The sequence below is a fragment of the Yamadazyma tenuis genome, chromosome 5 (genome assembly GCF_029203305.1).
Source record: "Yamadazyma tenuis chromosome 5, complete sequence".
Lineage (NCBI taxonomy): Eukaryota > Fungi > Ascomycota > Pichiomycetes > Serinales > Debaryomycetaceae > Yamadazyma > Yamadazyma tenuis.
The window spans coordinates 1,054,200-1,080,277 of record NC_089465.1 but is presented as its reverse complement, the minus strand read 5'-3'; the positions used below and the strand labels follow the sequence as shown (position 1 = coordinate 1,080,277).

At 44.3% G+C, this 26,078-nt stretch overlaps 16 protein-coding genes across 16 annotated transcripts; 8 read left to right on the top strand and 8 right to left on the bottom strand. All coding sequences in view use genetic code 12, as the record gives it.

Moving 5' to 3' along the window:
- Positions 1-1,751: 1,751 nt before the first annotated feature.
- Positions 1,752-2,462, bottom strand: PSN45_004198 (uncharacterized protein; the record flags this gene model as incomplete). The annotated part of the gene is made up of 1 exon (XM_066158232.1): positions 1,752-2,462. The coding sequence occupies one exon, from the start codon at positions 2,460-2,462 to the stop codon at positions 1,752-1,754; it is 711 nt and encodes a 236-aa protein (XP_066014329.1).
- A 182-nt stretch (positions 2,463-2,644) lies between these two features.
- PSN45_004197 (uncharacterized protein) lies at positions 2,645-4,165 on the top strand (the record flags this gene model as incomplete). Its single annotated transcript, XM_006685988.1, has 1 exon — positions 2,645-4,165. One exon carries the CDS (start codon positions 2,645-2,647, stop codon positions 4,163-4,165), a length of 1,521 nt encoding a protein of 506 aa, XP_006686051.1.
- A 516-nt stretch (positions 4,166-4,681) lies between these two features.
- On the top strand, positions 4,682-5,740 carry PSN45_004196 (uncharacterized protein; the record flags this gene model as incomplete). Its single annotated transcript, XM_006685989.2, has 1 exon — positions 4,682-5,740. The coding sequence occupies one exon, from the start codon at positions 4,682-4,684 to the stop codon at positions 5,738-5,740; it is 1,059 nt and encodes a 352-aa protein (XP_006686052.1).
- A 194-nt stretch (positions 5,741-5,934) lies between these two features.
- Positions 5,935-7,488, top strand: PSN45_004195 (uncharacterized protein; the record flags this gene model as incomplete). Its single annotated transcript, XM_006685990.1, has 1 exon — positions 5,935-7,488. The coding sequence occupies one exon, from the start codon at positions 5,935-5,937 to the stop codon at positions 7,486-7,488; it is 1,554 nt and encodes a 517-aa protein (XP_006686053.1).
- Positions 7,489-7,586: 98 nt separating this feature from the next.
- On the top strand, positions 7,587-8,828 carry RRI1 (COP9 signalosome catalytic subunit rri1; the record flags this gene model as incomplete). Its single annotated transcript, XM_006686477.2, has 1 exon — positions 7,587-8,828. One exon carries the CDS (start codon positions 7,587-7,589, stop codon positions 8,826-8,828), a length of 1,242 nt encoding a protein of 413 aa, XP_006686540.1.
- Positions 8,829-9,129: 301 nt separating this feature from the next.
- Positions 9,130-10,908, top strand: PSN45_004193 (ubiquitin carboxyl-terminal hydrolase; the record flags this gene model as incomplete). Its single annotated transcript, XM_006686479.2, has 1 exon — positions 9,130-10,908. One exon carries the CDS (start codon positions 9,130-9,132, stop codon positions 10,906-10,908), a length of 1,779 nt encoding a protein of 592 aa, XP_006686542.2.
- Positions 10,909-11,347: 439 nt separating this feature from the next.
- On the bottom strand, positions 11,348-11,893 carry PSN45_004192 (uncharacterized protein; the record flags this gene model as incomplete). Its single annotated transcript, XM_006685991.2, has 1 exon — positions 11,348-11,893. The coding sequence occupies one exon, from the start codon at positions 11,891-11,893 to the stop codon at positions 11,348-11,350; it is 546 nt and encodes a 181-aa protein (XP_006686054.1).
- Positions 11,894-12,249: 356 nt separating this feature from the next.
- Positions 12,250-13,065, bottom strand: mrpl22 (mitochondrial 54S ribosomal protein uL22m; the record flags this gene model as incomplete). Its single annotated transcript, XM_006685992.2, has 1 exon — positions 12,250-13,065. The coding sequence occupies one exon, from the start codon at positions 13,063-13,065 to the stop codon at positions 12,250-12,252; it is 816 nt and encodes a 271-aa protein (XP_006686055.1).
- Positions 13,066-13,299: 234 nt separating this feature from the next.
- N19M (n19m, NADH-ubiquinone oxidoreductase 9.5 kDa subunit) lies at positions 13,300-13,894 on the bottom strand (the record flags this gene model as incomplete). The annotated part of the gene is made up of 2 exons (XM_006685993.2): positions 13,300-13,491; positions 13,835-13,894. 2 exons carry the CDS (start codon positions 13,892-13,894, stop codon positions 13,300-13,302), a joined length of 252 nt encoding a protein of 83 aa, XP_006686056.2.
- A 167-nt stretch (positions 13,895-14,061) lies between these two features.
- On the bottom strand, positions 14,062-14,748 carry CSH3 (the record flags this gene model as incomplete). The annotated part of the gene is made up of 1 exon (XM_006686480.2): positions 14,062-14,748. The coding sequence occupies one exon, from the start codon at positions 14,746-14,748 to the stop codon at positions 14,062-14,064; it is 687 nt and encodes a 228-aa protein (XP_006686543.1).
- A 1,353-nt stretch (positions 14,749-16,101) lies between these two features.
- NOP6 (40S ribosomal subunit biogenesis protein) lies at positions 16,102-16,725 on the bottom strand (the record flags this gene model as incomplete). Its single annotated transcript, XM_006685995.1, has 1 exon — positions 16,102-16,725. The coding sequence occupies one exon, from the start codon at positions 16,723-16,725 to the stop codon at positions 16,102-16,104; it is 624 nt and encodes a 207-aa protein (XP_006686058.1).
- A 618-nt stretch (positions 16,726-17,343) lies between these two features.
- On the bottom strand, positions 17,344-18,747 carry IPI3 (Pre-rRNA-processing protein ipi3; the record flags this gene model as incomplete). The annotated part of the gene is made up of 1 exon (XM_006686483.1): positions 17,344-18,747. The coding sequence occupies one exon, from the start codon at positions 18,745-18,747 to the stop codon at positions 17,344-17,346; it is 1,404 nt and encodes a 467-aa protein (XP_006686546.1).
- Positions 18,748-19,533: 786 nt separating this feature from the next.
- On the top strand, positions 19,534-20,889 carry PSN45_004186 (uncharacterized protein; the record flags this gene model as incomplete). The annotated part of the gene is made up of 2 exons (XM_066158231.1): positions 19,534-20,112; positions 20,140-20,889. 2 exons carry the CDS (start codon positions 19,534-19,536, stop codon positions 20,887-20,889), a joined length of 1,329 nt encoding a protein of 442 aa, XP_066014328.1.
- A 514-nt stretch (positions 20,890-21,403) lies between these two features.
- NPR1 (Nitrogen permease reactivator protein) lies at positions 21,404-23,734 on the top strand (the record flags this gene model as incomplete). The annotated part of the gene is made up of 1 exon (XM_006685997.1): positions 21,404-23,734. The coding sequence occupies one exon, from the start codon at positions 21,404-21,406 to the stop codon at positions 23,732-23,734; it is 2,331 nt and encodes a 776-aa protein (XP_006686060.1).
- Positions 23,735-23,831: 97 nt separating this feature from the next.
- MRPL19 (mitochondrial 54S ribosomal protein uL11m) lies at positions 23,832-24,278 on the bottom strand (the record flags this gene model as incomplete). The annotated part of the gene is made up of 1 exon (XM_006685999.1): positions 23,832-24,278. The coding sequence occupies one exon, from the start codon at positions 24,276-24,278 to the stop codon at positions 23,832-23,834; it is 447 nt and encodes a 148-aa protein (XP_006686062.1).
- An 864-nt stretch (positions 24,279-25,142) lies between these two features.
- Positions 25,143-25,849, top strand: PSN45_004183 (uncharacterized protein; the record flags this gene model as incomplete). The annotated part of the gene is made up of 2 exons (XM_066158230.1): positions 25,143-25,147; positions 25,222-25,849. The coding sequence occupies 2 exons, from the start codon at positions 25,143-25,145 to the stop codon at positions 25,847-25,849; spliced, it is 633 nt and encodes a 210-aa protein (XP_066014327.1).
- Between the last annotated feature and the right edge of the window lie 229 nt (positions 25,850-26,078).

The window sequence follows — 26,078 nt, the reverse complement described above, 5'->3', positions numbered from 1 at the left end:
ACCAGAGCTATCATTCTCAAGCCTCTGGTGGTAGTGAAACCCCCACTAGGCTTCCTTGTATCGATTTATCGATGTAACCGCAACAGTCTTTTGTGGAATCTCAAATTGTGGAGAAGCCAAGTATGGGGAAACCACAAACCAATTTCATCAAAACACAGGGAGCGGCACGTGACGGAGAATTTTGCTGACGAGAGGGGAGTTGTATGGGCCGAGTGGCGTCGGCATGTCACCGAGTAGGTCCGGCTACGGGACACACCATGCCGCTGACACGGTCACAGTGCCCGCCGCACCGAAACGTTGACACGTGATGTGCCGATCACATGATTCGGATCTTCATTTTTGCGGGCCAAAAACAGGGGTTACAGGAGTGAACGGGGGGGTTCGGAGGAACGGAAGGGAGAAGTCCAATGGGAGACCTCTGGGCTTTGACCGGGCGTTTTCCGAGGGTTTGTAGGGTTAACCAAACAGAAGGCTTGGGTCCTCGGTCAGGGCACGCCGCACTCCCTCTTGAGGTTCCGACCGTTTCCGAGGGGCGCCCGCAGGGAAAGGTGGGGGAGGGGTCGTGCCTTATCATGGCAGTGTCCTCACCAGGATATATAAATACCAGGCCGCGTTTTGCAGCATTGATCTATAACATGTTATATATTTATTGTGTTTGTTTGTTAGCAGCGTCCGTGTGGGCTGCCGATAGAGTAAGTGCTACGTCTGTGTGACGTGTGCTGGGATACTAACGCGAAGGTCAATGCGGAGTTTGATGATTGTGACGGGTGTGTGTTGGTGACTACCGCCAGTACAATCACTTCGTTTCCGTTGGTGTTTGTGAACACGGCTGGGGGTGTGGGTGCTACTAGTGGTACTACTAGTGGTACTGCCGGTGCTACTGATACTGTTGGTTCCACAGAAATACCTGAAACTAGTACTCTTGAAACTACTGGTACTACTGGTGCTCTTGAAACTACTGGTACTACTATCAATACTAGTACTACTGGCACAAGCACCGTCACTGGTACTGGTACTACTGGTACAACCGCTACCGTTACTACCGCCATTACTGGTGTAATTGCTACCGGTACAACTGCTACCGGTAAAACTGCTACCATTGACACCACCATCTGTTTCCAGTATCCCACCACTTCCACCAAATACTCCACAACCCTTTCCACTTCCTCCCTGGTCGCCACCCACCTCCTCAACTCCATCTCCACCGCCATCGTTCAAACCGTTTCTCTCTTGACCATCCAAACCGTCCAACCTGTTCCCATCACCTTCAACTTCCTCAATTGCACCACCACTTCCACTTCCCACTCCACTGAAATTGACTCCTTTACCATCCCTGCTTATTCCACTCGGGTCTTCAATGTCATTGTCACTCAATTGGAGACCTATTTCTATGTGCTCCCCAGAGCTGCAACTTCATATTTCACCACCCTCCAAACCGTTTGCGTGGTTGATCGGCCCCCAGAAACATCTCAAGCAACTACGAGCGCCATTGAAGTCATTACGATTCCGGTTCCGGTGGCCACATCTACTGTTACCGTTACCACCTTAGCTGGTACCACTGGTACCACTGCTGCCACCCCGGCTACCGCCTGTGGGTATACCCTTCTCAATAGTGCTCCTCTGTTGCTGCCACAGTGGCATTGGATAGCACTTTTGGTGTTGGTGGCCTTTTAGTTTGGCTGGTACGAGTGCGTCCTCTAAACCTCGTGTACATCTGATCCTATCAGCACCTGACCTCTCGTATATTCAATCTACACAGCCTCCTTCAAATCTACTCCCTTGATCCTCGGCATCAAAAATGGGTCGTCATACTCCAATTCCACAATTCCCTCTGCCTCTCTAAAGGACCGCAAAAATACCACCATCGACCTCACAGTAATCCCACTGGTAAACATATACACAAACATATTCAACACATTTACTGCCGTCAGGGCCTTGTTTGTCTGGCAGTTTCTGCTCAACAGAAGCAACATTAGGTCCTGAGTGGCCCTGACCGTACTGTTGGTATCTCCCAGCCCATTATTATGATTCGCAGGAGTATCGTAGAAAGAACTCAAAATAAGCTGTTGGGAATCAGATAAATTATAGTTTTGAATAAGCGAATAGACGCTGCCACAGTCCCAGCTCCCAGTAGATACCAATCCCACCACCAGAGAACTAAACCACATCAAGTTCTCGGAGAATTCGCTCCCAGCAATCCCTGCCAAGTACGAAAATTGACTAATGGGAAGCCCAGCTACAGAAAACTTCGAGTTGTAGCGTGTTCTCTTGTAGAAGCCGGTCAGAACACTCCCACTTTCTATTTTGGAGCTGGTGAAAAGAGCTCCTTTATTCGCTAATGTCATTCCACTTGAAACTAAAGAAACGATATTGGCCCCCGAAGGAGTAGTCACATTGAGCCCTTGACCAGTTAGATCATTCAAACTGGCTGTGATACTTGTGATCAGAGAGTTTTGTTTCATGAGAGTTGCAGAGAGTGCCATACTGATGATTCCGATGGTGTATTGGACGATTCTCGTCATTTTGTTAGAAAGTTGCATGGTTTTACTTGAGTTTTTGCAGTCAAATTCGTATCTATCTTCGCGGCAAAATATTGCAAAAACCTCTCCCTCCACAAACCTGTTAAGCCAGACTCATTTTATTGATGCAGTTTAGAGAACGCTCCGAAGAGAGAAAGGATGATATTAAAAGGCTGGATATCCCCTCAGCGATATCCCAGGAAATTTTGGAGTCGGTGGTGGTTCTGGGTGCAGATTTACGGTCTGTATCCAAATCCACCGGGAAAAACACCACTAAAGAACACCTCCAGATTTGGGAAGAAAACACCAATACCGCCAGATCCACTATCACTGAAATTTCCACTGTATCCACTAGTGTCAGCTCCAGCAATGATACTCGTACCTCCAGAAATACCAATGATACTGGTATCACTACTGGGAAGTTGGAGACCCCATTCGATTTCAACAAAGAAAACGAACCTTCTTCCGTTAGAGGAAAACCCTCCGCTTGCGTTTTTGTCGCCAGCTTGTGTTCTACCAAATCAGACGATGTGTTGGGTGCAGCTGTATCCAACCATTTTCTGAAGTATGGCCAAGTGACAAATATCAAGGTGTTGAGAGATGTACGCAATCGCCCATATGCGTTTGTTCAGTATCGGACTGATGAAGATTGCCACCGGGCGATCGCAAATGGTCATAACAGCCTTTTGCACGGACGTAAATTACGCTGTGAAGCTGCTAAAGTGAACCGAACTCTTTTCATTGATCTTCTGACTCCAAGAAGTCAGTCTGAGGTCCGGAAAGTTATCAAGGGATTGGGTGAAACAGAACAGATGTTGGCAGCCGATAAGCATGGTGTACCTTTACAATTTGAAACGTTTTCACAGTTTTGGTTCATCAAATTTGTGTACCGAGATGATGCCATCAGAGCATTCGCCAGTTTGTCTTGTGAGCGGTACTACCACATCGAATGGGCTCAAAACATCGAAGAGAAGGCTTTTGGAAAAAGAGATAGACCTGGTAAGACACCAGTCCCATTAATGGGATTTGACAAGTATTCGGTTTTTGTTAGTCATTTGGGTAACGATGTGGCTGCAGCTGATTTAAGGGAACGGTTCAGTCGTCATGGCAGTATCACCAACGTGCAGTTCATTTCAAGGCAGTCCAAGCTTAATGGCAGCAGTTTTGCGTTCATCACTTACGAAGAAGAAGTTGGAGCTGCAAGAGCAGTGGAAATTGAAAATCACTCGATGTTGAAGGACAAGAATATCCATGTGCAATACAAAGAGATTCACCACAAGCACAACAACAGCCATAATAAAAATCCACTCGGGGTTCAGTTAGCTCCACCTCCAATTAATATGTTGAAGAGGGTCAAACCTTTTCATACTCAAGGAGGACCCAAAAACTTCAACATGTACAAGGAACCCAAAGGTGACTCCGTAACTAGAGGCGTAGAAAACAGCCACTACTATTATGTTTACAATAACGAAGCACCCAGGTTCTTTCCCAGTACCGGCCCTAACCATGTCCTCAATAAAAACCAAAACTTGAACCCTGACTTGGATACTGACACCAGTTCCAGTTCTACCTCCAGCAGAACCTCTGAGTCAATTAGAAACAACACAGATCCTGCCTTGTACAGCTACTACTATTATCCCTATTAGGTAGCTCCGTTGAGGTGACACTTCACCAAATCTGCAATTAAATCGTTGTATATCAAATAGTGTCATATTGTGTCACACAAGTTCATTCAAATGATACTTCATTTGCAGTCTACTGGCTCTTTGTATTTATGATTGCATGCCCAATTATGCGGATTGTTTGCGGCAATGCCTCATGCGAAGTAGCTGAGTAATCCTTCAAACTACAAGATCGTGTTAATTAACATCCCCCACCCTGCCCCCACGTATACCCACTAAATCACCCCCACGTATAGTCGATAAAGTCACCGGGGGGGGACTTTATCGTTTTCGATCAAAAACAAAAGCGCTAACTTTGTCTAAAAGAGACCGTCTGTATCGCAAATCTGCTTATCTACAGGACATCTCCCCCCCGTCCCCCCCGCCTATTATCTAATCTGAAAAATTCGCCGGTCAGTTCCATCATCTAGAAACTCCCTAGACATAAAGTCAATGTTTAACATCATCCCTTCTTTCATCCCAAAATTCCCATAACCCAAAATGGCTCCATCTGTCGATGTACAACAAATGATTGTTCCTAAACTCCCGGGCGAAACCCTTCTACAAACAGCAAAGGTTCCTAAAGAAGTCTTTTCCAATATGGAAGCACTGTTTACTTCCCAAACTTATGGTGATTGGAGAGATGACTTAATCAATGACGGATTTGCAGTTGTCAAAGGAGCGTTAACCAAAGAGAAAGCCAAGGTGTACCAAAATGAAGCCTTCGACTGGATCACTTCTTTTGGTACGGAATTGGACATCAAGAATCCCGAAACTTGGATCAACAAAAACATTCCAGTTCAAAGTAAGATCAACACCTTCACTGGATACCGTGTCCCCCATGAAAAATTCATGTGGGATATTAGACAAGAAGATGGTGTAATAAACCCCTTTGCAAAGATCTATGGTACTGACAAGCTTTTGGTTTCGTTTGATAGTTTAAACATAAGTTTTCCTGGTCGGAAGGACAAGCCCACAAGAGGTAAATGGCAACACGTTGACCAGTCTCCTTTAAAGGATGGGCTCCAGTGTGTCCAAGGAGTGCTTGCTTTAAGTAATCACGGTCCTGAGGATGGTGGTCTTGTCGTCTACAGAGGATCTCACAAATTATTCAGAGAGTTCTTTGATACTCAAATCGACAAGTCTACTTGGGACCCAGTTGACCGTTACATATTCACTGATGAACAGCTTCAATGGTTCATCGACCGTGGATGTGAAGAGATCAAGACCTGTTGTGAACCAGGAGATCTTATTTTATGGGATTCTCGTACTATTCACTGGGGTATGGAACCAAAACAAACCAGCTCAGAGATTAGAACCGTGGTTTATGCTTCCTACAGCCCATACTTTTTTGCTACGGATGAGACTTTGGATGAAAAAAAGAAGTGTTTTGAAACGTGGTCTGCTACCACCCATTGGCCTCATGACAACATCATAAGAAGACCTCCGCACACTCTTCTTGAAGACGGTACCAGAGATCCTAGAGATCGTGACGAACCCAGAGTTAAGCCCATACTCACCGAGAAGTTACTTAAACTCGCCGGAGTTGTTCCGTATTAGTGTGTTATCTTGTTTAGTATATGCAGTTGTCAATTTGATTGTTATCTTGTTAAATTTCCTGGCTTGAAAATCCGCAGTTTGCACCCGGCTACTTTATTGTGCGACTTCCGTTTTGGGAGGAAGCTGCGATAAGATCTGCCATTTGATATATAAAGGATGCATAATTGGCACATATAATGAACTTCTAATTAAAGATGTTCAAAATTAACAAAGAAGCCAGAAAGTCCACCTCCGGTCACATCGACGAGATTCTCACCCTTCCAAACAACACCGCTCCAATATGGTATAAAGATCCAGGTCTCAGAAAACTTCAGGTTTGGATCTTCGTGGTGTTCTTCTCTCAGATATGTACTGGGTTTGACGCTTCCAACACTTCCAATTTGCAAGCATTTGCAAGCTGGAAAACTATGCTTGGAAACCCTGATTCTTCCCAGCTCGGAATTATCACCTCTATTTATTTCATGGGATGTTTGGCTGGTTCGATTCCATGTGGTATGTTTGCTGACAGGTTTGGTAGAAAATTGGGCTTACTCTTGGGACAGGTTCTCACCGTTATTGGTGCTGCCATTCAAGCTTCTTCGTACACATACGCCCAATACTTGTGTGCCCGGTTCATTATGGGGGTAGGAATTGCCTCCATAACCAACTCAGGACCAGCAATGCTTTTTGAGTTAGCACACCCAAGAATGAAAGGAACTTTGGTATCACTTTTCAATCCCTTCTGGTACGTGGGAAGTATCGTGTGTGCTGCCACTGCGTTCGGAACTACTCACATGTCGGTCACCAACTCCATGGGGTGGAGAATCCCCAGTTTTATCCAAGGAGTGTTCCCATTGGTTTGTATTCCCTTCACAATTTTTATGCCCGAATCGCCATCTTACCTCATTGTCCGGGGGAAGAAAGAGCAGGCTCTTGCAACCTTGGCCAAGTATCATTCCAATGGAGACTTGAATGATCCCTTGGTGCTTAAGGAAGTCGATGATATCGAGGTGGCTATTTTGAACTCAAAAGACACTCAGTCCTACAAGCAAATTTTACTGCACAAGCCCCACAGAAAGAGATTTATGGTGATTACCATCATGACATTGATGGCTTTGTGGTCGGGCCAGTCCATCATCACCTTTTACTTCACCTCCATTTTGGAGTTGGTAGGAATCAACAATCCCTCAAAACAAACGGGGATTAACACCGGTTTGAATGTCATGAACCTTGTGTCTTCAGTACTTGGAGCCTATGTTTCTGCTAGGGTTGGAAGAAGACCTATGTGGATGCTCTCGATCATTGGAATGATCGTGGTTAACATTCCTTTCACCGCTTTGACGGCCGAGTATGCTAAAACCAACAGTGTTAATGTGGCATATGGAGTGATTGTGATGTTATTTCTCTATGATTTCTCCTACAACATCGCCTGTAACCCGTTGTTGTACTCATACACCACCGAGTTGTTACCATTTAGTATTAGAGCCAAGGGGCTCGCATGGAAGAACTTGGTGGGACAGGTGGCTTTGATCATCAACATGTATGTCAACCCTATTGCACTTGCTAAGATCACATGGAAATACTATATTTTCTACATGTGTCTCAATTTGGTGTGGTTGACCTTGGTGTACTTTTTGTTTCCCGAGACTTTGGGGCTTACTTTGGAGGAGCTTTCCCGGTTATTTGAAGAAGACAGGTTGGGAAGTATTGGTGATATTGAGAGTGATGGAGTGGACCAGATCCACGTGACTGAGTTAGGAAAGAAATAGAGAAATTTATAATGTGAACGAATCTTGTAGTAGACCAGCGGTATTGACTTGGCGCGCACTTTTGCAGCATCAAAACTGCGCGACCAACTCTAACCCCAATGACACACCTTCAGGAACTCAGCAAGTACTTCAAGGTGGATACCTCCTCGTCTGTGAGTGTCGCTGACGGTGACTTCTACCACTCGGTTGCCGGAGACTCCAAGGCTATGGCTAAAAGGCCCTGGAAAAAAGACCCCAAATACTTTACCAAAACCGCCATCTCCACCCTAGCAGTATTTAAAATGGCACAACATGCCGCTCTAGGCGGAGACATCGAAATCATGGGTCTGCTTATAGGGAAAATCCATGCGGGATGTATCATTGTGACGGATGTCTACGCCATTCCTGTTGAAGGCACTGAAACTCGTGTTAATGCTCAGCTCGAGGGATATGAGTATATGGTTCTGTACCTCCAACTCAATAATAAACTACGTCCCAATGAGAATATTGTGGGATGGTACCATTCACACCCCGGGTATGGTTGCTGGCTCAGTGGGATTGACGTATCGACCCAGAGTTTGAATCAGATTCAGGATCCTTATCTTGCGATTGTGATTGACCCGTTCAAAAGTATCAAGCAAGGTAAAATAGAACTCGGAGCATTTAGAACGTATCCGGATGACTTCAAGACCGACCCGTCAGGTGTGACGACCGAGAAAAGAGCCCGTTTTGGTAATCATGCTGACCTGTACTACTCGTTGGATATTGAAATCTACCGCACCACCGCTGATGAAGAGCTTGTGAGATTCATGAACAAGGAAACATGGGTCCAAGAGTTGGTGGTGAAACCCGAGGTTGCTGAGTCGCATGAGGCCAGCAAGATGGACGCCATAACTAAGGCCACCCGTCTCGTATGTCATGCGGGTCATGAAGGACGTATGTCTATGGAAGGTGAGGGTACAGAGAAGATCACATCGCAAATGAATAGCCATCGAAGACTCGCGACGCAGTTCAACGGACTCTTTGTGAAACTGGCCGAGGCCGAAGCTTCCAACCACCTTAATCCCTATAATGCCGCCAGCAAACATCGAATTACCAGTCCTGTTCCTCCTCCATCAACCATACCTGAAGATGATATGATGGAAGATGATGTGCTCAGCTCCGTCGATGTCAACTATGACGACCTAGACGACGATACTTCCAATGATGAGGCCAGCATCTATACAAAACCTAGGAAGTTTCGTCGACGTATTGCTGGTAACAAGGATTTGGCTTTATTAGCTGATGGGTGTAATCGCTTGGGAACACATGAGGTGAGGGAATTGATTGTTCAAGATATCCAACGAAAGCTTTTCAATTAACCCGATAATGAAGTATTTTTTGCATTAGTTTGTAGAGATAGTGTAGTGAACGCGACATACCACGACACCCTTTCCCACTCCCCAACCCATACGACATTCGCGATAACATCCATCAAATTTTCGCGCAGACTTCCTTCCCACTAAAAACTGCAAAACACCAAAGGGCCCAAAAATCTCATCCCATCGCCCTCGTTTTGCTACCAGCCCCCACGTCACGTGTCGACACATTTTCCCTATTCTCCCCCTCGGCCCTTGTATCTCCCGTTTTCTCCCGCGCTTCCCCCCGTTTTGACCTGCCTCCATGAAGAAGAAAACTATCAGTCCCATCATCGATCGCATTTTGATGAACCCATTAAAATTCATCCAAAACAACTCGCTCGAAACCGTAAATGAAGTCCATTCAAGTAAAATCGTCGTGTTGAGTAACCCCAATACCAAACCTGAATCAGCTGACCCTGAAATAAACAAAAACTCCGGCATATCAACTTCGTCCGCTGAGAAAGCAAAGCCTACGAAAAAGAGACCGGTTTCTATGGCAGAAGCTTTACAGGCCTACACTGGGCGCCAGTACGGCACCAGCAATACAAAGCGCCGAAAGGTGGCAGCCTTGGCCGACAGCGATGAAGACCTAGGAGAAGAAATCGCTGTTACACCCCAAATAGCCGATTCCAATTCTAAACAAGGTACTGACTTTCCTGACCACGAAACAAACACCGCCATACCGTCTCCGTCTCCCTCTTCGTCCGATGTATTCGAGTCCGCCCACGAGTACAACAGCAGCTCGTCAGACTCAGACTATAACGCTTCTCAAAACATTTCGCCTTCTGAATCCCCTTCGGCTGAATCACCTTCAGACCCTGAAGACTTGGATACCCTCAAGGCCGTTTTACGTGATGACCTCGAACAAGATGTGAAGGATCCAGGCGAACCGGGCGAGCTCGAAATCGATGTACCTGCTTCTGCTACCGGTGCAAGTCCAAGCTCATCGTCATCCCAAGCAGAACCCGAATCCAGTGCCATCGACACATCTGGGTTCTATGACTTCAACGAATTCCCTCGTGATAGAGGCAGTAACGGGTCTCGTCGAATTAATAAAAGTTTTGTCAAACTGTACACTAATCGGAAACCATTGGGACTTCTTAATCAAGGAGTTACCTGCTATATGAATACGGCTATTCAATCGATGGTTCATATTCCTGCCATCACCAACTACCTCGCGGAAGTGCACTCAGACCGTCACAATAAGACATTACCGGTGAAGTCGGTGACACACGTATTGGCTGAATTGGCCCACCGATTGTGGAACCTCGATAATAACAAGAAGAAGTATATTCACCCCAAGCGAGTCATCAACAGATTGGGGGATATCAACTGCATGATGTCTGAATGGCAACAAGAAGATAGCCACGAATATTTCATGAGTTTGATGTCTCGTTTACAGGAGGATTCCACTCCCAAAGGAGTCAAATTGAACAAGTCCATTATCTACGATATATTTGGGGGATTATTAAACCAAACAGTCGTATGTGAAAGATGCCACAATAAGAGCACTACAAAGCAGGAGTTCTATGACTTGTCACTAGGGTTTAAGAAGCGGAAACAACTGAAATACTCCATCTCCCGATCGCTCAAGGACTTTTTCAGCCAAGAGCTCATCAAAACTGACAACCAAGACAAAGAGTCGGGGTATTTCTGTGAAAAGTGCCGTCTCAATACTAATGCCCTCAAGCACAGTACGGTGGATATTGCTCCCGAATATTTGACGGTGCATCTAAAGCGGTTTAAGTTTAATGGCAGTCAATCCATGAAAGTCAAGCAACTGATGAAGTACTCGAACTACTTGGATATGACCGATTATACCACCAAGAAATCCCCCACAGTGTACCAGTTGATTTCCATTATCAGTCACGAAGGACGTAGTTTAAGTTCGGGACATTACATTTCCCACTGCTTACAACCAGATAAATCGTGGTACACCTACGACGATGAATACATTAATAAGATCAGCGAAATCCAAGCATTGAACGACCCATCAGCTTATGTACTCATATACTCCAAGATGACTCCCAAGAGTGGCTAATCTAGTGGCGATAAGTCAAAACTAAATGATCCCGTGTATAGTACAACAATAGACATTCCCATAAAAGTGTTGCGATGCGCGCGGCTGCAACCTCCATTTGCAGCCACCCTCAAGCGATGGTCGTGTTCAACAAGTCGTGTTCCACGTAGTCGTGTTTGTGATGGGGAGCTCAATGTCCTCACAACCACGTCACCCCTACTCGCTTCTCGGTACCAGCCCTGTCTCATAAAGGTTCCGCTACCAAAGCCCTGGTCTAAATTTGTTCTACACTACTCAACATTTTTCTAATTTATTTATTAACCTATTAACTAGTCCTACCAAACCCGGCATCCATGCCATCTGGTTATCCATATCCCTAACCGTGCCAACAGGTCATCCATACCCAAAAAACCCTCCTTGTGGCCATTCTCTAAAAGTATATATATGTGCAATTGCCAGCCTAATAATCCACCAACACATCGGCGTCCGATTCATTTTCCAACTCCTTGACGTTCTGCAACCGTAACCGATTTAAGCACTTCAAGTCGCCAAACTTGAACTCGTCTTCTTCAACCAAGGTGGAATTGGAACTTAAACGTCTACGGTAGTTTTGTTTGGTCAACTCTATCAAGTTCTTGGTAGATGAATTATTGTCAATGAACCGAATGTACGCATCTTCAATGACAAATTTCCCAACCTTATAGCTCTCTCTAGAACTGGCAGACTTCACGTAGCTCCACCCCAATACATTCATACACTGGTGGCATCTAATCTTCTTGACCCAATAAAGCCCTGTCCTCATTTGCGTCTCTTCAATCTCCTTGTCAGCCGAAATGTTGATGAGCTTGTCCACAAAGTATGCTTGGCCGGAGATGCTGCTGAAAGAGTCGCTTATAACCAAGCTGGATAAACACAAATGGCATGAGCACTCAGCGCAGACAATGATTTGGGTGTCACTAGACTCATAATCTTCCTCCTCAAAAAAGTTGGTATACTGTAATCCCATGATGCAAAGGCCTGAAAAAACACTTAAGAAAGGGGATAAGAGGTGCTTGAAATATACACCCTTGTTCTGTAACTTGAAGGAATTAAATTAAAAATTGTTTATGGCAGTTCTTAAACTGTGTGAAATTAAAGGGATAAAATAAATGACAGAGTCGTCTCCTTAAATATCAATTTTTTTTTGGACTTGCACTATAACGAAAATTGCATCTAAACCATTTATTTTATATTTACAGGTTTGCCCGCAGTGGTTGTACGTACGAGTATGTAATTAGAGCAGTGTTGTTTTAAAGTTCGAGACCTGGGGCTGTGGCGGTTGCACTCGCGGTTGCGACGGTCCGGGTTGCAACCATTTCCAATCTACCATTTATAGAACGGAACATTGCTGAAGTTTAATGGTTGATTATTCAACCCCATCTTTGGCTTCTTAAAGCTATCTTTGAGCTGCCTCTCGTATGCCAACCGTTTTTTGGTCAAATCTCCCTTCAAAATGCACTTCAAGTGCACGTATCTATGACGAATCATTCCCATTCTACCTCTTCCTTTAGGATCCAATCGTTTTTGCCAGTCTCCATCACTTCCCACCCATAAACTTTGAATATAGAGTTTATCTTCATTCATGTTCAACTCACGGGATTGTTCCAAACCTTGTTTCAACAATTTTTCAAGTTCGGTAGACATTTTCTTTGGATTGAAATGTAATTGGTTTATGGCATTTTTTACATTTAACCCCCGCACAAACCGGTTGACAATAGTGGCCTTCTTCATCGATCCTTTGAGTCTCAAGGACTTCAAAAATATGGTAGGTTCTAATATGTCTATCTCTTTTTCCGTCAAGGAGATCTTGTATGGTTTACTGTCTTTGGTGACAATATCATGGTTCTTGAAAAACCCGTTCTTATCGACGTTGAGCTGGAACAATTCTCTTTTTAAAGGGGTGATGAACTTGGCATCGGAGATTTGCTTCTGTTCCATTTCCTTTCTGTAGAATGCTTGTAAGTCTTGGTCGTCCTTTGGTCTGACCTTCTTATCTGACTCAGAATCCACTTCTGTCACCTCCTTCGGCTTGAAATCAGCCACCGGATCTGTTCTCTTGGTGAACTCTCCGAAGAGACTGTTGCGACAGATGACACTGTTATGGAACAGTCTGAGTCCGATTCTATTTATTGGCAACATGCTTCTGTGGATAAAAATTTTCATCTCGGTTGTGCGACTTTTTTGTTAGGCTGATTTGCGATTGAGAAGTAGTAGAGAAGTTGGTATTTGGGAAAGAAGACGTTGTAAGAAGTAGATACCTAGGAATGAAAAGTCTGCTTCAACTCATATAACTCCTCCAAGTGGGTAACTGTTGAGGGCTATTTAAGTTTCTACAGGTTCAGCTGCACGTTTTGTAGTATTATCTATATGCGGTTAATCATCGTATCCCGACAAGTTTTTGTCTCTTGGTCTATTGGGCAAAGGATAGGTGCGAGGAATTGGTTCATGGTCGGCCCACAAGTACTTTCTTCTTATAGGAGTGGCTAACAATAATACTGGAGCTGATAATCCAAAGGCAATTGACCAAAAAAAGTGTGGTTTTGTGTGTGCATGATATTTCAACCACTACAGGGCGTTAGTATATGGTGGTTCTATGGGACAGTCTTCAAAAGCTGTTAGGACGAGCTTGTTAAGGTTTGTGGATGATGTCGATACTTGACGTGAAAGCTTAAATATCTGGATCATATCCTATTTCATGTTTCTATGGATATTCATGTGCTGTCTAACTTCTTTTGACTGGTGAAACATCTAAAATTGCTGGGATTTGTTGTTACATTTCTACTCCTTCACATGTATATGCATTATGGTGTTGTTTATGTCACCTTGATAGGTCGTTGCCTTCAAACAGTAAGAACTCCACAAAACTGTAACACTGATGGTCCTTGTGCTCTTCAATAGTTATACATACTCTGATTGGTTGCTTAAAGTAGACTGGGTATTCACCGTATACTTTGTCTGCTACACCCATATTTGCGTTGGTTTACTATTGACAAAAATTTTATTGGCCAATGCGAAGTGCGACTTTGATTGATTCTTGTGGAGAGGCAGTTTCAAGAATTCTACAACGTGATTCATATTATACACAATGGGAAATATCTGATTCAGCCCTAGATGTACATACTAAAAGACTCGCCTCTACTGTTTCTTCTTCTTCTTGTCTTTCTTGTCTTTCTTGTCCTTCTTCACATCGGCACCCGAGGTGATAGCCACAGCTTCACCTTCCTCATTACCAGCAGCAGTCAACTCGTCCACCTTGGTGGGTTGACCGTTTACCTCCTTGTAGTCTGGGTTCTGCTCATAAAACTCAATTTTCAACTGCTTATCATACCATTCAGCATAGTACAAACCTCCTTGTAAGACCAATACACCTACAAGCAATACCACAATAAAGAACTGGGATGCAGCAATAACATTGATTCCGGTTTCCATGGGGACTTCACCCCACTGGTTGTGGAAACACGAGTTGATTCCAGTTCTCAAGTTGCTCAAATATATCACAATCGACAACAAAAGCATCCCCATGGTTCCATACTCAAAATACTTGGTATCTTCAGTGGGCTTGAAAATCTTGATCAAACATCCAACCAAACCAATCACAAACACAAAGTGTAACATGTAATGCACTCTAGCTGGAACATTGGCCCATCTCAAATAGTGATCAAAAGATGCTTGGAAAGCAGCCGTACTATCTGCTGGAGAGCTCCACAAAGTGGCATAGTCATATGGCAAATTACTATAGACAGCACCAAGTCCAAACCCAGTAGCGAATATGATCAACCCCGTTCCAACAGGGAGTAACTCCTTGTATGTCATAAGTTTCATGGTAGTTCAACGAGTTAATCGCCTTCGTTTTTCCTGGTGCGAAAATCAAGCGGCTGTTATCTCAATATTTTCAACCACTACCGGACGAGAACGGCAGTGCCAAGCGAAGCCAGCCAGCCTCGAGTCGATGGGTGCCGGCCCTGGTACTAGTGTGGCTGCAACTACGGAAAAAATTATTTTTGTGGATTGTAAGAACTTTTTGTGTCATCCTGTTGTTTATCTGACCTATTCTTTTATGAGATTCGTAAAAACTGCAACTGGACAACCCATTATTACAACATTTAGGCATACATGTAAGAAAGTAGTAAGTGTAAAGTAAGAAAAAGGAGGAAAAAAGACAAAAAAATCGACTGTACCTCCACAAACCATCTATGTTTCCGAAAGTTGGTTCTTTTGCCCCTGAAGTTGTTTTCGATATTATTAAAACCAATGTCTCTCCTATATGCGTTTTCAACTGGTGCGATAATTGTCAAGTGGAAAAAAAACTATCTACGAAAAAGCTCCCTTTTTGTTTCTTAAACACAATCGTTTTTTTGCATTTGAACATCTCATGAGAAGCATCAAAGCAGTGGTAGTGGGTGACGGGGCCGTAGGTAAAACTTGTCTCTTGATCAGTTATACTACTAATACGTTTCCCAATGATTACATCCCAACCGTTTTCGACAATTACTCGGCTTCTGTTTTGATAGACGGAGAAGTGGTTAAATTGGGACTCTGGGATACTGCTGGTCAGGCGGAGTACGACCGATTGAGACCTTTGAGTTATCCACAAACTGAGATCTTTTTATGCTGCTTTTCAGTGGTATCGCCTGATTCTTTCCACAATATCAAATCCAAGTGGATACCTGAATTATTACATCATTCGCCTAAGGATATCTTGATTTTACTTGTAGGAACCAAGGTTGACTTGAGAGATGATTTACACATTTTGGATGATTTGAGTGAAAAAAACTTGAAGCCTATAACGCTTGAGCAAGGTACAAAAATGGCCAAGGAATTGGGATGTGTTAGATATATGGAATGCTCTGCTGCCACTCAACAGGGCGTCAATGACGTATTTGACTATGCTATAAGTGCTGTATTGGATCCTCCCGTCAAAGAGCTGGCACAAACTTATCAAACTAAAACTGTTGCTGATAAGAGTGGAGCTGGGACCGGTGGATCTACTCAAAGAAAAAGAACCGTTAGAAAGAGCAGAAAGTGTTCTATTTTGTAAGTGTATCAACTTATGCGGACAGTTATTCAGTAAGCCTGTCGGTATATTGTTTTCTGAAAATGAAGCATGTTGTTAATAGAATCCATGTACGTTTGTAATAATCCATGTATGCTTCTATATTACTATGTAACCGTATGCTACTTGTTCACCATTGCTAATCTGGATGGATGTATGCCTTCAGTATCAGCACCATCTACCGCCGCACTTCCCTTCGTCTTGACCCGGTCCCTTCTTTCTTCCAAAAGCTTATCGTTCTTGCCCTTGATCTTCTGTACTCGGGTCTCAGAGTTACCACCACCTCCAACAGTCAACTCCACGTTGATCTTCCGAGTTCTTACCATAGAATGATGCATTCTCAAAGCTGATTCCATCTTACTTTGGATTTCCCTAGTATCGTTGTCGAACTCCAAGAACGCTATTCCCTTGTCTTTCCTTATTCTCATTCTGTCAGGCTTGGAATTTTTGAAATGTTTAGCCAATTCGGTTTCAGAAACATCGTACGGAAGGTTCCCCACAAACAAAAGGAAACGAGGGCCTTTACCACCGTTGACCCCTTTACCCTTCTTACCTCTTCTGGTCTTTCTTTTCTTTTTAGGTGCATCTTCATCACTGGCGGCACTTACCTCATCTCCAAGTTTTCTCTTTTTTTGGGTTTCTGTATCCGTTGGTTTTGGCTCCTCCGGCTTCTTCTCCTTCTTCTCAATCTTCTTTCTGAACTCAAGAGCTTTTCTCTGTTTTTTGGTGAGCTTCTCTTCTTCCATACCGACGTCTGTTCTTAGGTTACAAGAGTGAGAAAAAAGAGCGAGGTGCGATGATTTGAGATACAGGAATTCGCCAGGAGTTGATAGTGTGTGCTTTAAATTACATGAATAGACCACGGTCCAGACTGCCTCCTATGGAGCGTAAACGCAGAGACACAACGTCCCATGGTGCCACGGTGGGTCTGGAAGAAGACAGCGACGCTTCGGAGTTTTTGTCATTCGTTTCAGCCGATGCCACATCACCAAAACAACTTCCAAAACAAAGGTCCACAAACACCAAAACCGATGGACTGACTACAGAAAGAGAACCATTCGACTCCGAGAAGCTGTCTAGTTATGATGACTCGATTTCGAGTCCCAAAGATGATGACCGTGGAAGAGCACGTACTAAGGCTAGAATCTTATCTGCCGATGTACCAGATAGTGATATGATTAGTCTCATGGGCTTCTCAGCATTCGGTTCCACGAAGGGCAAAAAGGTCAATGCCTCTAAGAGTGGTGCCTCGGAGGAGATCAAGAAAACCAACTACAGACAATACGTGAATCGTAATAAGAACAATAAGCCATTAGATGAAAACTAGAGTAAGTTAAAGGTCATTACTATTCAGCTAAAAAGTGCTACAAGAGGGCCCGGTGGTCGGCCAATAACTCGTCATACTTGGCCTTCAACTCGGCGTATGCAGTGGATAATTTCGCCAACTTCTGGCCATCTTCAGAGGATGTGGTGGTGGTTGTACCAGTACTGGAGGTGGTACCGATTTTGAACAGCAACTCGTCACTCGCCTGGGCATCGAGCCAGTGTTGGAAACTGATATCCGAGTGGGTTTGTGCTTCGGGAATCTCGACATTAACTTCGTATGATACTTGGTCAAGACCTTGCAAGACTCTCTTTAATGGAGGAAGTAACCGGCTTCGTTTGTCTGCCACCAAGTCGTTTTTGATTGCTTCTTCAGGGCACACGATGGCCAGGATATGGGTGATAGCGGTGCTGATTTTGAAGCTTCTTACAATCTGTTTGGAGGTGATGTCAGAAACATACACATTCCCATTAACATCACCACTGATTAAACTCATTCCGTCAAGCGAAACTTCCAACTGCAGCACAGCACTGTCGTGGGCAGTAAGCGTATTCTGGAGTTCTGGGTCGTTGGGTACAGTGAGAATTTCTCCGAACTTTCCTGCTCTTTCCAAGTTCATATTGTTCACTTTGAACATTGGTACCACTCGAATTTGACCATTGGTCAATCCAAGATACATGTTTCTGCCACAAGGATCCACTGTCACACACTCTATACTAGAGGATAACACGAAGGTGTGCATCAATTGTCGGGTCGTGATGTTATACACTCTCAAAGTGCTATCTATAGAGACAGTGTACAACGAAACGTCATTTATGAGGCCATTACTGACATAAAAGTCTGTTACTGGTAACGTGTGATCGGTGATGGACATATATGGCTTGACGTTCGTGTCATGGTCCTTGTTGAAAATGGATACCAACTCGATGGTCTTAAAGATGAGGCACCTAGAGTCCTCAGATCCGGTGATTAAAAACGTTCCACATTTACTGAAGGCTATCTTGGTGATGCTTTGGTAATGTACGTCCTTGGCAAAGATTAATTCTCCACTGAGGATGTCCCATATGTATACTTTACCAGTTTTAGAGCCTGCCGCCAATAACCATGGAGTTCTGTAGGAAGGTTTGTTGAGACTCTGATCAGACGGACTTGTGTTCATTTTGAGAACCGCCAAACAGTTCACCTGTTCTGGAACTGGCATTCGCTGGTCGATACCATCTTTACCAAATGAATAGACGTTAATGAGAGCTTTGTTTGGCGATGCGATAAAAGCCTTTTCTCCGATGCCGACGCCTGTAAAAGCAGCACCGTTTTTGGCACAGTCAGCGTTCCGAAACATTTGAAGCTGTCTAGAACCATGCACCAGCTGTGCAAAAGCATACGATTCCTGCGACTGCTTGTCGGTAGGATCACCTTGGCCCACATAGAATATCACCTCTTCCATAGTCCACTACACAATTTTTCAGATTTTTCAGATGAGGTTCGCGCAGCAAAAAAATGCAGCATCGCAGATGCTGCAAATTGGTAGTAGATGTAATTGAAGATATAACTGTTCATGCGGTGCTGCGAATTCCGCTACAACTGCTCATTACAACTTGTAAATATGGAGAGTGCTTATTGGATACACACATCACAGTGGTTTTCTAGCCAATCGATTTCATCGTCAAAAAGTTTAAGGAATTCGAGCTGTTGTAGTTATTCAAGATGTTGTAGTTAGCCAAGCTATTGAAGTAATCGTAACCAGTAAATTCTGGGACCTACAGTATTATAAAACTATTTGTTCAACCGTAACCGCTGAGCGAACCGAACCAGGTTCCTAATTGGTTTGTTTCTCCAACAGTATAGGGTCCTTTAGGAGTAAATTACTTACCACATAATTTAGAAGACAGTACACCACCATTCACAACGCCATGAGGTCAACCGGTAACTGGTCCACGCATTTGGTCCATGTACGGACTGCTATCATATACATCAGAGTGAATAAGGCATAATCATGACTATTTACAGTCGGTAATATCGCAAAAGGAACAACCGTAAAGGATAACGGCGTTACTATGAGGTTCACTTAGTCAGCCAGCCTGGGCCTTGACCTGGGAAACGTAAGTCGATACAAAATATGAAAATTATTTATAATCCCATGATTCCAACAGAAAGAGTGGCACGTCAATTCTACAGCGCGATTTTAAATCAATTTTCACTCTTCAACACGTCAATTCTCCAGTAAATACAAATGCCCGTGGATATCATTCATAACGCCGTGGTGAACGGCCCAGAGATCATCCCCGGATGGCCATACATTAAGGCATATGGCCCTGCTGTGTTGGGCTTGGCAGCAATAAAATACTACTTCCGTGGCTCTATGAACACTTGGGAAAGAGACATGCACGGGAAAGTTTACATAGTCACCGGAGGAACTTCGGGACTCGGCAGCGAACTTGTCAAAGAGTTGGCAACTCGTGGAGCACAGATCATCCTTCTTGTCCGGACCATCGAAGATAATTGGTTGGAAGAGTATGTCGATGACTTGAGAGAAACCACCAACAACTTCATGATTTACGCCGAACAGTGTGATTTAAACTCGTTATACTCGGTGCGGAAGTTTGCCACGAAGTGGCTTGATAACCAACCCCCCAGACGGTTAGACGGTATTCTCTGTTGTGCTGCTGAGTGTTTGCCAGTGGGAAAGACCAGACAAGTAACTGAGGAAGGGGTAGAGAGGCAAATAGGTATTAATTACTTGGCCCATTACCATTTGATCACTTTGTTGGCACCTGCTTTGAGAGTCCAACCTGGTGATAGAGATGTGCGGGTAGTGATGGCAACATGTCTGTCACAGTCACTTGGAGAAGTGGATCTCGAAGATTTACTCTTTGAGAATAAAAGATACAACAAGAATAAACCGTACTTGTGGTATGGGACGTCCAAGTTATTGATGGGGCTATTTGCCAAAGAGTTCCAAAAACGTTGTGACGAATACGAAAGAAAGGATAAGCTTCCTTGTAATATCAAAATTAATTTGGTGAACCCTGGAATGATGAGATCTCCTTCTACCAGGCGGTTTTTGTCGATGGGAACCATCTGGGGATTGTTGTTGTACGTGCTTTTGTTCCCCATATGGTACATCTTCTTCAAGCATCCGTATGAAGGTCAACAGTCGTTTTTGTTTGCATTGTGGGCGCCTTTCCTTGCTAAAATGGATGGAGGTCAAATGATTCTGGAGTGCAAAGTGATCCGGCCAAGCAGAAAGGAGTTTAAGGATACGGAACTTCAGGCTGCAATATTTGACCAAACAGAAGAGTTGATTACCAAGTTGGAGAAACAGAGTGCTATCGAACGTAAGAAACAGGAGAAAAAAAATGAACTGAAAAAGCCCAAAGAACAGAGATTACAGGAGGCCAAGGAGAAGCATCTTGCCCAATTGAAAAAGAAACAAGATATCCACGAAATACCAGCATCAGTGGAAGAATTGGATTCTAAATTGGGATATCTTAGGCAACTGATTCAACCAGATATGCCATTATTTCCTGAGTCTGTGCCAGGCAGTAGCACCAGTTCCAAGAAGAAAAAGTCCAAGGCCAAGAAGTAACTCAGTAGATAGAAAAATGCATGTCGTATGATTTTCATCGCTCTTTTCTGTCTCGTCGGCAGTCAGAAATAAGTCCGATAAAACCTTAGTAGCTTGACGTATATTCTACCAAAAACCATTCAGAAACCCCCACCACCAATACCAGGTGCCTTCTCTTAAATATATCATACCTTTAACCACAAACTTTCATCGACCTAAATTCTATTTTATTCTTCCGTAGTCCTATCAGCATAATTTCACTAGGAGATCCGCGAGGGCAATCCAATAAGATTTTATCATTTTCCTTTTTCCCTTATCACTCACTCCGATAAATTGACAAACTCGAAAGTGTCAAGATCAATAACGTCCAAGAACATTGAATCGGTTTGATCACAAAATATCGACTTCCTTTTGTGCTTGCCATACACCCAAGCTTACAAGTTCAACCTTCTTCACCTTGAAGTAACGCATGCACACAGATCTTGTTGCCCCTATTTTATCTCCCAGCATTTGTATTTCTAACACCCAATAAATCATGCAAGCCGAAAAAGATAAGTTACCGGTTAGTTCGTTGACCCGGTTACTAAACGAGTCCAACTCCAACCAAGCGTCCCCCCAGCAGTCCAATAATGCTTCGACGTCTTCTCTCAAAGATGGTCTTCTTAAAACCTCCCCTTCTTCCAACAGTTCTGACGGGATCACTTTTAACACAAAGACGCTTGAGCCCCAAGAAGTCGGCACCGAAGACAGTGATATTGGCCAAACGAACGAAACTGATGCTTTCGACTCGGAGCTTGTCTCGGAGTCGCCGAAATCAAAACTCTCGAGCCTCAACAGAGTCATTCCAATTAAACCTCCAATTAATGCCAGTCCTCGAGTGGTCCGTACGAACTCGTTGGGCCACTCGCTGTTCCTCAACTACTCGGAGAGTTTGTCGAATTCGATTCCTTACTCCGCTCCCGGTGGACGGGGAAACTCCACTCTTTCCCAACTGGCCAACAGTACGTCGAGTCTCAACACGTTGGGCAGTTTACTGGAGGCCCCGGGTCCTGCCAGTATAAGTTCTGGGTCGGCCTCTGGTGGCTCCAGCCATGTTCCCAACTTACCCAACGGTCAGCCGATATCGTCGATCCATATTCTGAGTCCCCAAGTGTCTTCCTCCAGCATTGACCAACGATTCGTGGTACTGAAGCAACGGGTGGCCCAGGCCCATGCCGCCCTGATGGGCTCCAGCCAAAGAACAGGTTCACAATCGGGATTATCGTATTTTTTCAGTGGAAAATCCAAGCCTATAAAAAGACCGGGGTCTTCTACTGACTTGGGTTCTTTCTACAACAATTCGTTCCAAGAACAACAAGGACAAATGTTTTCAGGATCACCTTCTTCTTTATCATCTAGTGACTCGTACTTCCCCAACCAATCTCGTCATAACTCGATGGTCAACTTGAAGCGGTTTTTCAAGAAGTCGTCAACTTCTCCCAACACAACCACGGTGCTGAACTTGTCTTCTTCGTTACGCTCTACTCCTGGTAGTTTGAGTAACACGCCCATCACTTCCTACAATTTGACGGCAAACTCCACCAACTCGTCATACGCATCGCAGGGCCAATCGATGCCAACTTCTCCTATAGCTGGCAACTATTCTAATGGCTTTTCTAACAGTTACTCCAACTCGCTCCAAAACAAAATTAATTATCAGCATGATAGGAGAGGGTCAGTGACTAGCTTAGTCAACTTGCATCCCCAACTTCCATTCTCCAAGAGATACAGTAAGTATGGGGAAAACTTGGGTGCTGGAGCTGGTGGTTCGGTTCGTCTTGTAACTAGAATTAGTGACAAGCAATTATTTGCCGTCAAGGAGTTCAGAAACAAGTACCAAAACGAGACCAAACGTGATTATGCAAAGAAGATTACGGGAGAATATTGTATTGGGTCAACTTTGAAGCATCCTAATATTATTGAAACCATTGAAATCTGTTACGAAAATGATCATATTTTACAAGTGATGGAGTATTGTGATTACGATTTATTTGCAATTGTCATGTCTAACAAGATGTCACGGGAAGAAATCAACTGTTGCTTCAAGCAAATATTATCAGGAGTCCATTACTTGCATACCATGGGGTTAGCCCACCGGGATTTGAAGTTAGATAATTGTGTCATTGACAAGAGAGGAATTGTCAAGATCATCGACTTTGGTTCCGCAGTGGTGTTTTCTTACCCATTTACCAAGACGTTGATTGAAGCTCAGGGAATTGTTGGATCAGATCCTTATTTGGCACCAGAGGTTTGTGTGTTTAACAAGTATGATCCTCGTCCTGTGGATGTATGGTCTACTGCCATCATATACTGTTGTATGATGTTAAAGAAGTTTCCTTGGAAAGTGCCTAAATTATCCGATAATAGCTTCAAATTGTTTGCCAGCAGAGGTGAGATGATACCAATTAGTGAAACTTTGAAGCGTACTCCAGCAGACCTTGCTGCTCTTCCCCATCATACCACCAACGGTGAAGGATTGGGAGATTTATCGGACATTGCAGAAGCGGTGGAAACAGACCCCGAAACTCAAGGAAAATCTCACACTTCTAACGAGGTAGGCGAAGGTAGATTGCTTTTGGCATTACCTGAAGACTGTCGTCCCTTAATAGGACGGATGGTCGAGTTAGCTCCTGCCTGTAGAATCACTATTGACGAAGTGTTGCAAGATTCATGGTTACAAGGGGTACAAATGTGCACAGTTGAAGAGCGTGTACTCTCTGATGGTACCAGCGTATCTGAACGTGTAAGGTGTGAAGACCATGACCATACCCAAGTGGATCAGTCGAAGGCCCATATAGCGGCATTTGAAAAGAATAAGAAAAAGTAGGTATAGAGAATTGATTTCTTTGCATCAACCTACGCACCTTCGTTAGTATTATATTTATAACTTATATATTTACAGGAATGAATATCTCATCTATGGCTCAGGGCACTACTTTCACACCTATTGCATCAGCTGTCAGTATAATGGCTCCACAAATGGCTTGCATTTCAACTTCTTTATGTCTTTCATCAGTCTTTTTGATCTTGGCTATCTCATACACATGCTTCAAGGATATTTGGCCGACGATATCATGAGTAGGTCTTCCGGATCCCTGCTTGATTCCGGCAGCTTTCATCAACAACCAAGACGTGGGAGGTGATTTCATTTCAAAGGTGAATGTTCTATCTGGTTTAACTGTCAAAACACATGGAATGGGAGTTCCTGGTTGTAAATTTGCGGTTCTTGCATTAAATTCTTTACAGAAATCGATGGCTTTCACCCCCTTGGACCCTAATGCCGGACCCACAGGAGGAGCAGGAGCTGCTTGGCCGGCTCCCACTATAAGCTTGACCATAACATTTTTGGCTAAAGCTCCTTTGGCAGACATGGTGGTAGTTAACAAAATTTTTCACCTAGTTTTCGCGAGTTTTTAAGTACTCTTAATTTGATTAACTATTAACTATTTTAATCCCAGACCCATGTAGTAGATATTAGACAGCCGGTTAAAGCTCTTCCGTGAACCGTGACCGCAGGTTGTTACTCACGGCATTATCACCAAACACCTGGTTCGTGGGCTCCAATAAATGATGCTCTGCATCCATTTCATCATAGACCCGAGGATCCACGTCGTCTGATGAATGACGAGTATGAAGTTGGTCTCCAAAGTCAAATTGTTCATCCTCCTCGTTCAAATCCATGTACTGATTAGGGTATGCGACCGAATTGAACCGAGTATGGAGATTACTGTTTTGTCCTGTAGACCCAGCAGCGGTAGATCCATAATAAGTAGTATTCCCACCAGAGTTTGAAGCCAGAGGCTTGAATATCGAATCGAGATTATTGTTGGTGACCCCTCTGTACTGGAAGTCGTCGTTATCGTCATCAGCAACTGGTGGAATATGCTCAAAGCTTTTGAGATCGTTATCATGAACCCCGGCCCTTGAGCCGAAAAGCTTCTTGAAACCATGCTTGCCAGTGGCTACCTCCTCTTCCGATTCAGAATCATTTGAATTGTCGTTGAAATCGGGGTTCTGGTTCTTGAGAGAGTTGCCCTTTCTCTTCTTCAAAAAGAGAAAGAGAAGCACCAACGACCCAATAAGAATCGTACCACCAATGGACCCGACCAATCCACCAATGAGCTTGGCATTTTGGTTGGTGCCTGAGCTCTTTGGTGAAGCATCTTCAGCAGCCGACGTAGGCACTGTGACCAACGTGGTGATAGTAGTTCCATGCTTAGAGAGCGTCGTGCTATATGGGGTGAAAGTAGACGAGCCAGACACCACGTACGGGGATGTAGTGATTTCGGACTCGGTGCTTGACGACTCGACTAGGGTGGCTGAAGAAGAAGCTTCGGTGCTGGAAGATTTGAAGACCTCCAGCGAAGACGCCACTTCCGACAGGGTCAGCGGTGCATGCAGTGACTGGTGTTTTGACAGAGGTACCAGTGACAGGCTGGAAAAATCCTCGAATGAAGAAGTGGTAAATGTACTCAGGGAGCTGAAAGTGCTTGAAAAAGCGGGTGTGCTAAAAAAAGATTCAGATGATAACTGCAGTGACAGAGGCTCCAGCGACACCACAGAGGCGCTGGAAGTGGAGCGCCTTGACATCGACACCACAAATGATGATGGAACGCTTGCGGACAGAACCACAAAACTGCTGGTGGAGGGTGTATCTGAAGAAACGGTGCTCAGCTCGTCGTCAAGGGAAGATGGAGATGAAGTGGACTCCAGATCCCTAGACGTGGTGAGGTTGCTGGTGGAAGTGGTGGCGGGGGTCGTGGTTTGCGTGGACACCGTACCGGTGTTGCCCGTGGTGCCCGTTGCCTGTGTGGGTGTGGGAGTAGATGTCAGCATATATGAGGTGCCTTGTGATGGAGAAGAAGAAAATGAGTTCGCAGTCGCAGTGGAACTTTTTAGATTTGACGAGAAAATAGGCGATTCGGATCCATCAGCAGAATAGGCTGTCGTATCTTGGCCCAGGGTTTTCACGGCGGCACTGGCCATATCTATTGTTTGGGAGTCTTGTCGTCTGGTTAACTTCTTTGTACTGGTGTCCGTATTCCTGACCCCGAGGATGGGAACCAATTTCATCAACACTTCACGGAAGGCCAAACGGTATTTTGACGAAAGGGCTGAGAATGGTGGTGGTGGTGGTGGTATTGGAATTTCCTGGTTATATATAGATATAA